The 15,836-nt window shown below is 47.1% G+C and overlaps 1 protein-coding gene across 1 annotated transcript; it reads right to left on the bottom strand.

The window, feature by feature from the left end:
* Positions 1–207: 207 nt before the first annotated feature.
* LOC123185215 (protein C2-DOMAIN ABA-RELATED 8) lies at positions 208–2,235 on the bottom strand. The gene is made up of 3 exons (XM_044597181.1): positions 2,021–2,235; positions 1,015–1,110; positions 208–781 (listed from the first exon to the last, which is right to left on the bottom strand). The coding sequence occupies exons 1-3, from the start codon at positions 2,141–2,143 to the stop codon at positions 494–496; spliced, it is 507 nt and encodes a 168-aa protein (XP_044453116.1). The 5' UTR covers positions 2,144–2,235; the 3' UTR covers positions 208–493.
* Positions 2,236–15,836: the final 13,601 nt, after the last annotated feature.

Genomic DNA, 15,836 nt, shown 5'->3' with positions numbered 1-15,836 from the left:
CATGTGTTGCATGCGCTACGCGTCTAGCAGCGGGGCTCTAACAGAGCCGAGTACGAGCTGGGTTGCTCCGCAATATATGAGTAAAGATTGATCAGAAGATCATGGAGGCAGCCGCGTATGATCAGCCGGGTGAACGCTATCAATTTGTGTTGTTTTTGGTTGCTCTGCGAGCCCATCATACGATGTTGATTCAGGTGAAAATTTATGTAAACTAATTACCACCAATCTTTGAATTTAAGCCGTGAATTCTTAAATTACACCTCAGTGTAAGCACAAACGGTGTCTCTTATTTGTTCAACTTCAAGCATGAACTTCACAACCACAGTACTACAAATACATTGCATACATCAAGCTGAAATCAATAACGCACACACAGCACATACACTACAAACCACAACATCCACAAATTGCTAACACATCTGACACCAGGAACAGGAACCCATAGCTGCAGCTTCATCAAACCAGGTTGCAATAACATTCAGTTGGGCGTACCTTACAGGGTAACACCAGGGACGTGAACCCATTCCAGCTGTAGCACGACAGAGCCACTGTCAACGTTCTTCAGCTTCAGAATCAAGTCTTGGACGACCTTGCCATTCTTCCACGATACGTGGCTCTCACTGCCAAGGTAGTTTGTGCCAACCGGGTAGATCGTCTTGATCCTGGTTCCATCAGAGGCATGCTTTAGATCCAGCCTTGCAGCGTCATAGATATCAGTTACATTGAACTCAGCCACTCCCATGCTGTCATCCGCTGTGAATTTGTCTTCATCAAAAACCTCCTGCATGATGTTTTTGCCAGGTGGATATATAAGTGTTCATTTCATATCTTCACCAACCATCTATGGATCTATGGTGTAAAGGGCCCCCCCTATTTTTCATGTTTCAGCACAAAAGAAAATTCCATGCAATCATTGTTAACTGAAGTTCCTTTCAACTTCAGGTTAAACAAAATATGTACACACAAAATTTTAGCAGAGTTTACTTGATGAAGAAACTCAAACAGCAAACTTACAAGTTTCACTGGCTTTGTAGGATTTGTGACAGGGAGCACCAGTACATCATTCCATAAGGGATTGGCATTTTTCTTCTGAACGCTAGTCTTCACCTTCTACACCATGAGGAAATAAAACTTCAGTAACACAGATAGATAATGAAATTAGCAGTAATGCTGAGAGACACGATAGCTGTCCATGTCACTGAACCTGAAGTCAACTGTAGAAATTACAGTTTATATAATCATAGTGCATAATTGTCTTTTTCAAAAAAAAATAGTGCATAATTGTGAACTGAAAATCTGACATCATGCTACTGTCCAAAATTTATAGCATTCAACCAACTCTATCAAAGGCTAGCAACAATTCCACGAGGAGATAAAATAGAACCAGACCTGTTCGTACAGAACTATTGATTGTACTATATAAACCATTGGGTAGGTAATCAACTAAATGGACATAACATCATGATTTTTCGATTGAAGGTGAACTTTTAGGTTTTGGTACTCTGCTCTTCAGTTAAACAACTGGACATTCACATTTCCATCACGATTTTCTTGTTTTGAGCTTGACTTATTTCATGATTTGATATACTGCTCTTCAGTAGTTCAGTTCAACATGCTGCAAAACATAACATGTCCTGTTTGCACGCCAGGCCAAATGCGTCGGTCTTGAAATTCCATGACCAAGTGGGAACTAGTCTGATTCAAATCAACCATTTCAAAACCTGTTTATAAGGTATTAATCGGTGCCTCTCTGGTGTAACTATATGAGAATATAAGAACCAGCTTAACAGCAAGAAATAGCTGGTCCGTACTTATTGATCTATCGAACATCTTGTGAGCACAAAACGAGTTCGGAGAAGATCGTCACCCTCCCTGACCCCGATCCCCTGAGTGCCATGCGGCCGTAAACTATGTATGCGTGGGTCGTTGGCCGCGACCTTTGCCACGCCGCGCTCAGCAGCCGGCAGCAACACATGGCTCCTACGTCCAAGGACTGGGAAGAAGGGGATGAGGATCTGACCTGGGAGCCGTAGCAGAGGACGACGTAGGGGTCGCTGGTGTGGGTGAGCGAGTCGGCGATGACGAGGTTGTGGCCTCGGACAATGCGGACGCTGAGCTTCCCGATCACCGGCTCCGACGCCATGGCAGACAAATTTCTTGGCTTCTAGCCACGGGATGGGAGTAGGGCGAGAAGAGAATTAAGGAGCAGGTAGCGGGCTGGTGGCAGGGTGGATGCGGCCAACAGCTGGCGGCCGGCACCCGGTTTTATAGGCGGCTCCGCCAACTATGGGGACCCTCGGGCCTCGCCTACCTCGTGGACAATAATGGGCAATATTTGAAATTAATAGTAAGTATTAATTTGTGTCGAGTAAATTGCGAATTCTGCCGCCTCTTCTACGTATTTCAGAAAGCTTTGCATATCCTGTATCCTACTCGTTTATCTTCCATGGGATGTGTCAACATAAATTGGTTTACGCTGTGGGCAGTAGCACATGTCCCAAATCCGAGATAATTACAGCTACAATTCTTATACTCTCCGACGTATAACACGATGGTCATCAAAGTCATGAAATGCTCCACTATGGTCCTTATATACGATGATACACTCCAATATGGTCCTGGCAACGTCTCCCGCTACGCCCTACACCCAGACAGATGCCATGTTAGCACACATTAGAAACATGGGTCCATATGCCAGTGTGCGATAGAGAAATTAATCAGAAAAATAAAGCGTTCGCGGTGCGTTCGATACAGAGACAAAAGGCTAGCCGGCAACATTAGCTAGCCAGCTGAGCGACATATGAATCATGTAGAGAAGTTCTCTACTCAGCCGGTTTTGATCGGAGGGGCATACCGTGCATGGTTTTCTGAGATTCTCACGGGGAAGTGGCGCTCTAGAGCTTCATAGATGCGGTGAATTGTTTAGGTGTTGTGGCAATTTGTCTTGGTGGAGTTGGATCAGAGGACCGCCAAGAGCAATGAGACACATAGCCTGGAATTGTCGTGGGATGCTCTTAAACACGGCAATTCGAGAGCTCCTTGAGATGCAGGAGCGAGAGAGAGCAAGTGTGATTTTTCTGTCTGAGTCACACTTGAATAAAGCTAAGGCAGATGATCTATGGATTCGATTAGGTTTTGATTTCATGTATCAATCTGAAAGTGATGGCAAGGCAGGGGGCCTTGTGTTATTCTATATGAAAGATCACGATGTGCTCCTGAATTATAAATCGGCCAATTTTATAGATGTTTTATTTATGGACGATGATGTGGTAGACTAGAGATTGATAGGATTCTATGGTGTTCCGGCATGGGATCAACGTTCTTTATCTTGGCAGTTCTTGTGTGATCTCCATGCAAAAGGATCACATCCCTTGGTGGTCTATGGAGACTTCAATGAGATCATGTTTGCTTCAGAGAAGGAGGGAGGTAATGCTAGGTCTAATAGCATGATGCAAGCTTTCCGTGATTGCCTCTTGGACTGTGGCCTGGAAGACCTAGGCTACAAGGGTGACTGCTTTACGTGGCAAAGAGGAGAGATTCGGGAGAGGTTGGACAGACTTGTTGCTAACCAAGCATGGCTGCAGAAGTTCCCCTTGTCTGCAGTTACTAATGATGAACATGTCCACTCGGATCACCGACCACTAATACTTGATACTGCATATGAGGAAGCTGTTCGTTTTGTCAGCCCGGCAGGTGTCCTGCATTTTGAGGCGAGATGGATTCAGGAGGAAACTGTTAATGAGATAGTCAAATCGGCATGGGACCGAGCAAAGGCAGCAGGTACTAGACCCTCTCTTGCTGACAGGACCAAGGCTGTCCACGCGGACCTCCACGATTGGGATCGCAATGTTCTCAAAAGCCCAAAGAAGCGCATAAGGAAGCTAAAGAAAGAACTAGAGAAACTTCGCTTGGGACCAAACACTTTAGAGTCTCGGGCTAGGCTAAGGGAGGTGCAAGTACTTTTGGAAAATCTGATGGATCAAGAGGAATTATATTGGATACAGAGAGTGAAGGAAATATGCCCTAGAGGTAATAATAAAGTTGTTATTTATATTTCCTTATATCATGATAAATGTTTATTATTCATGCTAGAATTGTATTAACCGGAAACTTAGTACATGTGTGAATACATAAATAAACAAAGTGTCACTAGTATGCCTCTACTTGACTAGCTCGTTAATCAAAGATGGTTAAGTTTCCTAACCATGGATAAAGAGATGTCATTTGATAATCGGGATCACATCATTAGAGAATGATGTGATTGACTTGACCCATCCGTTAGCTTAGCACGATGATTCTGCTTTCTTCATGACTTATACATGTTCCTATGACTATGAGATTATGCAACTCCCGAGTACCGGAGGAACACTTTGTGTGCTACCAAACATCACAACGTAACTGGTTGATTATAAAGGTGCTCTACAGGTGTCTCTGATGGTACTTGTTGAGTTGGCATAGATCGAGATTATGAGTTGTCACTCCGATTGTCCGAGAGGTATCTCTGGGCCCTCTCGGTAATGCACATCACTATAAGCCTTGCAAACAATGCAACTAATGAGTTAGTTGTGGGATGATGCATTACTAAACGAGTAAAGAGACTTGCCGGTAACGAGATTGAACTAGGTATTGAGATACCAACGATCAAATCTCGGGCAAGTAACATACCGATGACAAAGGGAACAACGTATGCTGTTATGCGGTTTGACCGATAAAGATCTTTGTAGAATATGTAGGAACAAATATGAGCATCCAGGTTCCGCTATTGGTTATTGACCGGAGACGAGTCTCAGTCATGTCTACATAGTTCTTGAACCCATAGGGTCCGCACGCTTAAAGTTTTGATGTACCGAAGATAGTTCGGAGTCCCAGATATGATCACGGACATGACGAGGAGTCTCTAAATGGTCGAGACATAAAGATTGATATATTGGAAGCCTATATTTGGACATCGGAATAGTTTCGGGTGAAATCGGGATTTTACCGGAGTGCGGGGGGGGGGGGGGGGCTTACCGGAACCCCCCAGGGGTTAATGGGCCTTGTTGGGCCCTACTGGAGAGAGAGAGGGGCCGGCCAGGGCAGGGCCGCATGCCCCTCCCCTTTAGTCCGAATAGGACAAGGAGGGGGGGCGCCCCCTTGCCTTTCCCCTCTCCTACTCCTTCCTTCCCCCTCCTAGTGGGACTAGGAAAGGGGAGTCCTACTCCCAGTAGGAGGAGGACTCCTCCTCTTGGCGGGCCCTGCTAGGGCCTACCGGCCTCCCCCTTGCTCCTTTATATACGGGGGCAAGGGGCACCCCAAGACACACAAGTTGATCAGTTGATCTTTTAGCCGTGTGCGGTGCCCCCCTCCACCATAATCCACCTCGGTCATATCATAGTGGTGCTTAGGCGAAGCCCTGCGTCGGTAGCATCATCATCACCGTCATCACGCTGTCGTGTTGACGGAACTCTCCCTCGAAGCTCTGCTGGATCGGAGTTCGTGGGACATCACTGAGCTGAACGTGTGCTGAACTCGGAGGTGCCGTACGTTTGGTACTTGGATCGTGAAGACGTACGACTACATCAACCATGTTCTCATAACGCTTCCGCTTACGGTCTACGAGGGTACGTGGACAACACTCTCCCCTCTCGTTGCTATGCATCACCATGATCTTGCGTGTGCGTAGGAAATTTTGAAATTACCGCGTTCCCCAACAGAGAGGGAGGGCTAACTGGTTATTGCATGGAGACCGCAATACAAGATACTTCCAAAATGCAGCAACAACTAGGAAAAAAAGAAATCAAATTAAGAAATTATTGGATGAGTCGGGTGTATACGGATCAGCTCAAATCTCATGTCACTTCCTACTTCGCTAATCTGTTTACATCTGAGGTGTTGGATCCAGATCCGGTGATTCTGTCTCGAGTTAAAAAATATGTTACCTGGGAGATGAATGATGTCCTGTTGAAACCTTATACAACAGATGAGGTTTGTAAAGCTCTGTTTGATATCGGTGACCTCAAGGCCCCAGGGCCAGATGGTTTGCATGCTATTTTCTATAAGCGATTCTGACCAATGTTAGGCGATGATCTGGTAATGGAGGTCCTAGTTGCTATTAATTCTTGTAACATACCGGAAGGGTGGAATGACACAACTATCGTTATGATTCCAAAGGTTAAAGATCTAGAGAAGGTCACACAATTTAGACCCATAAGCCTATGTAATGTGGTTTACAAGGTAATCTCAAAAATGCTCGCATCCCGTCTTAAACTTATTCTTCCAGAAGTAATCACCCCTACACAGAGTGCCTTTGTACCAGGAAGGTTAATTACGGATAATGTGCTTGTTGCATATGAGAGTTTCCATGTTATTAAAAATAAACGTGTGGGCAAGGAGGGTCTGTGTGCCGTAAAGTTGGATATGCAAAAGGCATATGATAGAATTGAATGGGTCTTCTTGCATAATATACTGTTAAAACTAGGGTTCCACGCCAATTGGGTTGATATGGTTTTGCAGTGTGTGACCTCGGTTGAGTATCGTATTCGTTTAAATTCTGATGTGATTGATAGCTTTAAACCCAATAGAGGTCTGCGGCAGGGAGATCCACTTTCCCCATATTTTTTTGTCGTGCATTGAAGGTCTTACATCGTTATTTAACCATGCTGAAGAAACGGTTTTGTTGGAAGGGGTCAAAGTGTGCAGGGATACCCCCATTGTTTCAAATCTGCTTTTTGCTGATGATTCATTGATATTAATGAAGGAAAATTCTTCTAATGCAATTGCGATGAAGAACATACCGGACACATACTGCGTAGCATTAGGTCAGAAAGTGAGTGTTGAAAAGTCCAGTATTTATTTTAGTCCAAACACAAGCGTTGAAGAAAGGGTACAAATTTGTAACATCTTGAATATCATGACGGAAGCATTGAACGATAAGTATCTTGGCCTACCAACTCATGTGGGATTGGATAAAACTGACACCTTCTAGTACTTGATTGATCGTATATGGCAAAGAGTAAACGGTTGGGAAGAGAGACAACTCTCAGCAGGCGGAAAAGAGGTGCTCCTTAAAGCAGTTGCTCAGTCTATACCATCGTATGCAATGTCAATCTTCAAAATTCCCAAACAAACGTGCAAGGGAATAACTGACGTGATGTCACATTATTGGTGGGGAGATGGGGATGTTCAGAGGAGAATGCATTGGTTCGCATGGTGGAAAATGTGTGTACCTAAATGACAAGGAGATATGGGTTTCAGAGACATCCATTGTTTTAATCTTGCTCTTTTGGAAAAGCAGGCCTGGAGACTAATTGAAAACCCGGACTCGCTGTGTGCATGTATTTTGAGAGCAAAGTACTTTCATGATGGTGATCTGTTAAACTGCAAGTTGAAAAAGAATTCATCCTAAACTTGGCAGAGCATTATGCAAGGGGTGAATACCTTGAAACATGGATACATCTGGAGTGTAGGGGATGGTGAAAAAATAAACATTTGGAGGGATGCTTGGGTTCCTAACTCACCATCCAGAATGATTAATACCCCAAGGGGTAACCAGTTACTATCAAATGTGAGTGATTTAATTGATCCAGCTACATGTCACTGGGATGTGCCACTTGTGGAGCAAACCTTCTGGCCGATTGATGTGGAACTGGTCCTTGCTTTACCACTACCCACACATGATATGAGTGATTTTGTAGCATGGAGTTTGAATAAACATGGAATTTTTACAGTGACATTGGCCTACCATGCTCTATGGTACTACCAGCATGGCCGTAAATTGCAGAGGACAAATGGTTTGGGTGACACTAGTGCTAACCCAACATGGCAAAAGGTTTGGAAACTGAATTGTCCGGTGAAAGTTAAAATTCTTCTTTGGAGAACCTTACATGGAACGCTGCCATGCAATGTGGTTCTTGCTAATAGACACATCCCAGTCCGGCCGACGTGTCCTACATGTAAGCAAGGAGGAGAAGATGTGTTTCATGTACTCTTTCGATGCCATAAGGCCAGAGAGGTTTGGCGGCAGTTGGAGCTAGAGGATGTTATACGCCATGCATGTGGGCTAGACCGAGCAGGGGAGGAGATTCTATCATACTTAATTAATTTACCAGCACAAGAAGCGGCCGTGCTGGGAGTGAAAAACTTCCATGACTTGATGTGCACTTGCTGCTGGTACCTTTGGTGGGAGAGGAGAAAGCTTGTGCACAATGAGCCGTGCAAGATGCGAAGAGAGTTGCGCAAGCGGTATGTGCTTTAGCAGCTAACTATGCTATTGCATGTGATCCAAAGGCCTCGTTAAAGAGGGGAAGTTGGTGCAAACCCCCTAGTGGATATGTCAAGTTAAATGTTGATGCGGCCTTTGATTGGGACTTGCTTCAGGGGGCGATGGGAGAAGTCATCCGAGATGATAGAGGACATATGGTTGTAGCTGGAAACAAGCTTATTGATTACTGTTATGATGTACTAACTGTTGAGGCATTGGCTCTGAAGTTTGGGTTGAATACGGTGCTGACAGCTGGGTGCAATAGACTGATTGTCAACTCGGATAATCTGGAACTCATGGAAATAATGAATTTGGATGGACAATATGCTGGAGATGCCGCGGCCATTGTCGATGATTGTTATCATCTGGCTTGTTAATTTAGCTCTATTGTCTTCGAATTTTGCCCTAGAGAGTCGAATGTGGTTGCACATGAACTAGCTAGGACTGCTAGAACTTCGCTTTGTAATGAGTGGTTAGATAATGCTCCTTCTGAGCTTCTTCCCCTACTACTTAAAGATGTAAGATTTTGTGTTCTTCTGGTTCTGTCAATTTTGAGGAAATCGTTAACTGGTAACTGCTTGCTTGGCTTGGGAGTAGCAATTAATCGGTGAATTGACCTATTAACTGGATTAATTGGTGGGATTCTAAATTCAGTAGAAGCAAATTGTATATGAAGGAAAAATCTACATTGCAAATATGTAGAAATGGCACCATTTCTTTTCTCAATAGATCACAAACATGTACACAACAACAATCATCAACAAACATCCATGTGGGTGTCAAAAATCATCAGCAAAAATGTATACAACAATATTTGTTGCTAATTTCCACATGGGCCCCAACTCTAAGATATGGTGGCCACGCGACGACGACAAACAGATGGAAGGTGACAGCAGCCGCGCAGGACATCTGAGCAGGTCAGTTCCCGGAGGTGGCAGGTCGTAGGAGGAGGGGGGGGGAGTAGAAGCGTGTAGAGAGAGAGAGAGAGAGAGAGAGAGAGAGAGAGAGAGAGAGAGGAGGAAGTGGCGACACACATGGGAGGAGGGGAAGCGGCATAGCATAGAGGACCTGGCCAACCGCCATGTAGGTTGTGAGGGGAGGAGAGGAGTGGGAGGGGGCGGGAGGAGGGCCAAACTCTAGCTATTTAGGAGAAGGGTGGGGGGCTAGGCCAAAGAATCGGGCTTTGTTCGCCCACGAGTTAACTGGCCAGCAGCGATTAACAGGCCTTACAGCCGATTAATCAGTCTGGCAAGTTAATGGAATGAATAGGTGTTATTTGAGTCGGCCACCTGATGAGTAGCGATTAAGTGGCCAATTAACTGATTAGTCGGGTGAATTCTTGAACATTGGGTTCTGTATAGGAGGTGCTGGTGGTGGCGGGGATCTAATGAAGGAAATATGCCCTAGAGGCAATAATAATGTTATTATTTTATTTCCTTATATCATGATAAATTTTTATTATTCATGCTAGAATTGTATTATCCGGAAACATAATACTTGTGTGAATACATAGACAAACTAAACGTCACTAGTATGCCTCTACTTGACTAGCTCGTTAATCAAAGATGGTTATGTTTCCTAACCATAGACATGTGTTGTCATTTGATTAACGGGATCACATTATTAGTAGAATGATGTGATTGACATGACCCATTCCGTTAGCTTAGCACCCGATCGTTTAGTATGTTGCTATTGCTTTCTTCATGACTTATACATGTTCCTATGACTATGAGATTATGCAACTTCCATTTGCCGGAGGAACACTTTGTGTGCTATCAAACATCACAACGTAACTGGGTGATTATAAAGGAGCTCTACAGGTGTCTCCAAAGGTAAATGTTGGGTTGGCATATTTCGAGATTAGGATTTGTCACTCCGATTGTCGGAGAGGTATCTCTGGGCCCTCTCGGTAATGCACATCACATAAGCCTTGCAAGCATTGCAACTAATGAGTTAGTTGCGAGATGATGTATTACGAAACGAGTAAAGAGACTTGCCGGTAACGAGATTGAACTAGGTATTGAGATACCGACGATCGAATCTCGGGCAAGTAACATACTGATGACAAAGGGAACAACGTATGTTGTTATGCGGTCTGACCGATAAAGATCTTCGTAGAATATGTGGGAGCCAATATGAGCATCCAGGTTCCGCTATTGGTTATTGACCAGAGACATGTCTCGGTCATGTCTACATTGTTCTCGAACCCGTAGGGTCCGCACACTTAAGGTTTCGATGACAGTTATATTATGAGTTTATGAGTTTTGATGTACCGAAGTTAGTTCGGAGTCCCAGATGTGATCACGGACATGACGAGGAGTCTCGAAATGGTCGAGACATAAAGATTGATATATTGGACGGCTATATTCGGACACCGGAAGTGTTCCGGGTGATTTCGGAGAAAACCGGAGTGCCGGAGGGTTACCGGAACCCCCCGGGAGAAGTAATGGGCCTTATGGGCCCTAGTGGAGAGAGAGAGGGGCGGCCAGGGTGGGCCGCGCGCCCCCTCCCCCTCTGGTCCGAATTGGACTAGGAGAGGGGGGGCGGCGCCCCCCTTTCCTTCTCCCTCTCCCCTTCCTTTCCCCCTCCTAGTAGGAGTAGGAAAGAGGAGGAAAGAGGGGAGTCCTACTCCTACTAGGAGGAGGACTCCTCCTCCTTGGCGCGCCCTAGGGCCGGCCGGCCTCCCCCCTTGCTCCTTTATATACGGGGGCAGGGGGCACCCCTAGACACACAAGTTGATCCTCGTGATCGTTTTCTTAGCCGTGTGCGGTGCCCCCTTCCACCATACTCCTCGATAATATTGTAGCGGTGCTTAGGCGAAGCCCTGCGATGGTAGAACATAAAGATCGTCACCACGTCATCGTGCTGACGGAACTCTTCCCCGACACTTTGCTGGATCGGAGTCCGGGGATCGTCATCGAGCTGAACGTGTGCTAAAACTCGGAGGTGCCGTAGTTTCAGTGCTTGATCAGTCGGGCCGTGAAGACGTACGACTACATCAACCGCGTTGTCATAACGCTTCCGCTGTCGGTCTACGAGGGTACATAGATCACACTCTCCCCTCTTGTTGCTATGCATCACCATGATCTTGCGTGTGCGTAGGAAATTTTTGAAATTACTACGTTCTCCAACATCTAATTCGGGTGAAATCCCTGGACAACCATAGTTGGCCGCACTGACGGCGACGCCTGAGGGCACCGTTCCCCTCCTTGGAGGCATCAGTATGGACTGATCTCCTCACCTCCCCTTCCCCCAGGTCTCCCGGGCGAAAGCCCTAACATTGTTGGGCGGCAGAGGCGCTCACGGCGTCGTTCCCTTCTTGAAGGCGCCGCTTTGGGAACCTTGGGGTTGAGTGGCACTTGTGGGTGGTGGGCGACGGGGGTGGTGCGGCCCTATCCTAGCATGGATCTACGTCCGTTGCTTGGAGATGGACTCACGTAGGTGGAGGTTGTCGTTTGGCATCATAGTGGCGTTGATGGCGGAGGACCTGCCAAGGTTGACACCTCAATCTGCTATAAAGATGGACCAGTGGAAGATGGCGGTGACGACACATGTGAGTGCGTCGGACCAGTTTGTGCCCCGAACCCGGTATGTGGTTCAGTCGGGGCCTCCGGCTTTAGATGTTAGGCTTAGGTGAGAGGTCTGGGTATATGGCCCAGCTTGCACACCTTCATCTTATGGATAGGAGTAGCGGCACATGTTGCCAAGATGGCGGATTCAAGCATATTGTTGTTCTACTTTGTAAGGTCCTCGGGAATAATCAATAAAATGGCCGCATGCATCTCCCTGATGCAGAGGCCGGAGGTTATCCTCCTTTTCTAAAAAAATATTGAGGACCACAAGCACCCATAATTATTGTGCAACCTCATTGTATTTTTCAAATACACAACTTTTAAAAAATTGACAACTTGTATTTTGAATAATTTTTATATTAGTTTTAGAAATTAGTTATAGTCTTGCCCAATTATGTGCCCAACTACCGGTTCTCCTATTGTTTTCCTCCAAGTTCATGTTTATTTTTACACGAGTTTAAATTTTAAATTTTATCTATCTTCATTCAGGACCAAAAACACTCGCAATTAGTGCTTAGGTTCATTGTATTTTTTATACACACAGTTACTTCAAAAGTTGACGACATATATTAAAAATTATTGTGTAATCATTATAAATTCTAGACATGTATTAAAAATTGTTCAACTTGTATTAAAAAAATCAACATGTTTCTTGATACACGTCGAACATTTTTTGAAATACACATTGTAAATTTTTTGAATGCATGACGAGCATTAAAAAATACATTGACAATTTTTTAATACACGTTAAACATTTTCCAAAAACTTTTTGAACATTTTTGGCAAATGCACAAACACTTTATTTACCTTTCATTGTGATTGTAATTTTTTCTTACATTTACTTTTTCAAATGGGGAAAGATAAAAATAAACATGAACTTGAAAAAAAAACCTATTTGATTAGGAATGTGATAGTCTCTTGGAGAGGTACATGAAAGCGCACTATGTAAAAATCTTGGTAAGAAATAATACTCCCTCCGTCCCATAATGTAAGACGTTTTTTTACACTACACTAATGTCAAAAAGCATCTTACATGATACTAGGGAGGGAGTAAAATCGAAGCACACTTTTGCTTCGTGGTTAGCTTATGCGCGCTTTGCAATCAGCCCACAGGTCTCAGGTTCGAACCTTGATTTTGCCATTCCTTCTCTCTTGTGTACTGACATGTGGGTCCCATGCTTCTACTGTACATTGACGTGTCACCGGACTGGGCTGCTAGGCGTACCGTGAGGTGGTTTAAAACGGAGTTCGGAGGCAAAAGTTATGACAAGTTCAGAGATGCTCATATTGACATCAGATTATAGAATGACCATAAACTCAATTAAGGTGACCTCGTATGGAAAATGTTTCAACATGAAAGTTGTGCGTCTCCTCGAAATGGTTGATTTTTATATAAAAATCATCTTAATCCAAGTTCGTATGCAACCTGTGGAGCCAAAACAAGGTCAAAAAACAGAAACTGCAGAATCATTTCGGACCGACCGAGTTGATTTGATCGGTGAGACCGAGTTGGTCTGCAAAATTACCAGCGAGTTGGCAATGTTCACTCGGTGGGACCGAAACAAACCAATCGGTGAGACCGAGTTGATCCGGAAAATTACAGAAAGTTATAGAGAGTTGGCCACGTTCACTCGGTGGGACCGAATCAAACCAATCGGTGAGACCGAGTTGATCCAGAAAATTGCCAAAGATTCCTGTCCGAGTTAGGTTAGGGTTTTTGATATTTTGGACGGAATTTTTAGTCCTTTTCGTGTACGAAAATTCCAGCCGCCTCATAAATAGATGAGAGGTGACGGCTGATTAAACAACACACAATCGACAAATCAATCATACATATTTTATCTTTACTTTTATCTTCTCCCTTGTTCTTCTTCTTCATCATTCTTCGTTCGTTCTTCTTCATTGCAGGGCGGCGAACCTTGAGGCCATAGGGGCGATCAGGTCGACCTTGTCGGGTTTCGGGTCCCGGCAGACCCTTGAGGTTCGAACACTGGGGTGCGCGCGGAGATTTCGCCTTCTACCTACCTGCACCCCACCGCCTCTCCTAAGATCTAAGCTACGGAAAGAACAACACAAGAGACACAGGGTTTATACTGGTTCGGGCCACCGTTGTGGTGTAATACCCTACTCCAGTGTGGTTTTGTGGATTGCCTCTTGGGCTGATGATGATGAACAATACAAGGAAGAACAGCCTCGCGAGGGTCTGCTCTTGGCTGGGGCGATGAACTGCTAGGAGGAGTTCAGTCACCCTTTCCTCTCTCTCTCTTGCCGAACTGATCTTATCTCTTCCTATCCTCCCTCTCTCTCTCCTGGGGGTGGCTAGTCCTATCTATAGGCAAAGGCCCTGGGCCTCTTCCCAAATATTGAGGGGGAAGGGCGCCAACAATTGGCCACTTTGAAGGGGAACATCTGGTACACTTATCCCGACTAAAGTTGTTCCTCGCCTGCCAAAGGCTCTGGCGGTGACGCTGGCTTGGGCTCCACAATGACTTCCTCCCTGCCGTTGGGCTGGTCTTGGTCTTGTTGCACCGAAACGGGTGCCTTTGCTTGATGCTCTCGCCTGTGTTTGCTCCCTTTGCACCAAAGAGGAAAGGAGGACACTGCGCGGGCTGGTGCCCGCCTGGCACCCTTGGTCGTCATGGCTTGCGTCACGGGCACCTCGTGAGGTACCCTGCCTTGATCTCTCCGCCTCCTCACGAGCCAGCCTGATGAGGCCGTGCCTGAGGAAGCTCCGTGTCGTCCGCCCAGCGAGGCTTGGCCCCTTGCGAGGGTCTTGGGTCTGTGTTGATGAAGATGGGCCGTGCTGGGCCCCCCTTTGAGCCACGCCACAGGCCGCAGGTAGGCAAGTCTAGGGACCCCCATTCCCAGAACACCGACAGGAGCCCCCGGGCCCAAGGCGCGCTCGAACTTGGCCATGCAGGGGGGCGAAAGGGCAAGAGCGAAGCGCCGCGGACCCTAACAGCCTGCGGCCTTGGGTGCCGCGTGGCGGTTGATTGGGCGTGGGCGTCTCCACTTCCCCATGGCGCCTCGGCAACTGCGCGGACTGGACAAGTCCCTGTATGCAAAGCGGGTCATGATTACCTGCGATCGTGGAGGTCGACGATTAGCCTTCGCCGGCTATAAGTACGGAGCGGCGCACGCCCTTCCAGTTCATCCCCCCCTTGCTTCTCCTTCTTCTTCATGGCTCCGTCGAGGAGGTTCTCGGCCGCAGAGAAGGGGAAGGCTCGCTGGGTTGAGCCTGTTTCTCCCCCGCCCAAGCGCGGCCGAGGTCGCCCTCGCAAACATCCTGTGGCCACCACGGCAGCTCCCCGCGGCCGTGGAGATGATTTCCAGCATGGTGACGGGCAGACCGCTGCGGCCGGGGGGCGCGCTTCGGTCGCGCGTCCCCCCAGGCCACGCTTTCGCGCTGTAGAGGTGCTGCCGGAGTTCATTGTGTGGTCGGCGGAGCCGGCTAGCACCCGGCTTCAACTTCCTCGCTTCCTCCTCGGCGAGCTCCCGTCCAGCGCCCCGGGCGGCCTCTGGCTTCAGGCAGACGGCTGCTGCAGCCGGGCCTCATGGGCTTCATTGGAGGTCTCCGCAGCCGGGAGCCTGGCCTTGACCCGCGGCTGGCAGACGTTTGCCCGCGCGCGCGGCCTGAGCCGTCGGTACACCCTGCACTTCAAATTTGACGGCGATGCCACCCTCTACGTGAGGGTGTTTGGGGAAGATGGTCGCCGCGCAGGGTGCTGCCCTAAGGACGACGACCGCGGCCGAGGACCCAGCCCCGGCGATGATGGAGAGGACAGCGCTCGCGTGATTGGCGGCGCTCAGGGTTCCCCAAGCTTCACCAGTTCTTCTTCAGGCGGCGACTCTTCTAGCAGTGGCCGCGGTCAGCCTCCACGCCGTCGTACCTGCCTGGAAGGTGGTAGCGTGTCTGCCCGCCGTCGCGCCTCGGTGAAGCGCGAGAGGGAGTCTGCCTGAGCCCCGGAGGCAGCCCGAGTCTTCCCTGCAGGCCGGTGTGAGGCGAGCTGCGCCTGATTTGCTCT

Source organism: Triticum aestivum, chromosome 2A, assembly GCF_018294505.1.
Source record: "Triticum aestivum cultivar Chinese Spring chromosome 2A, IWGSC CS RefSeq v2.1, whole genome shotgun sequence".
NCBI classification, from domain to species: domain Eukaryota; kingdom Viridiplantae; phylum Streptophyta; class Magnoliopsida; order Poales; family Poaceae; genus Triticum; species Triticum aestivum.
This window is presented reverse-complemented; position numbering and strand designations above follow the sequence as displayed.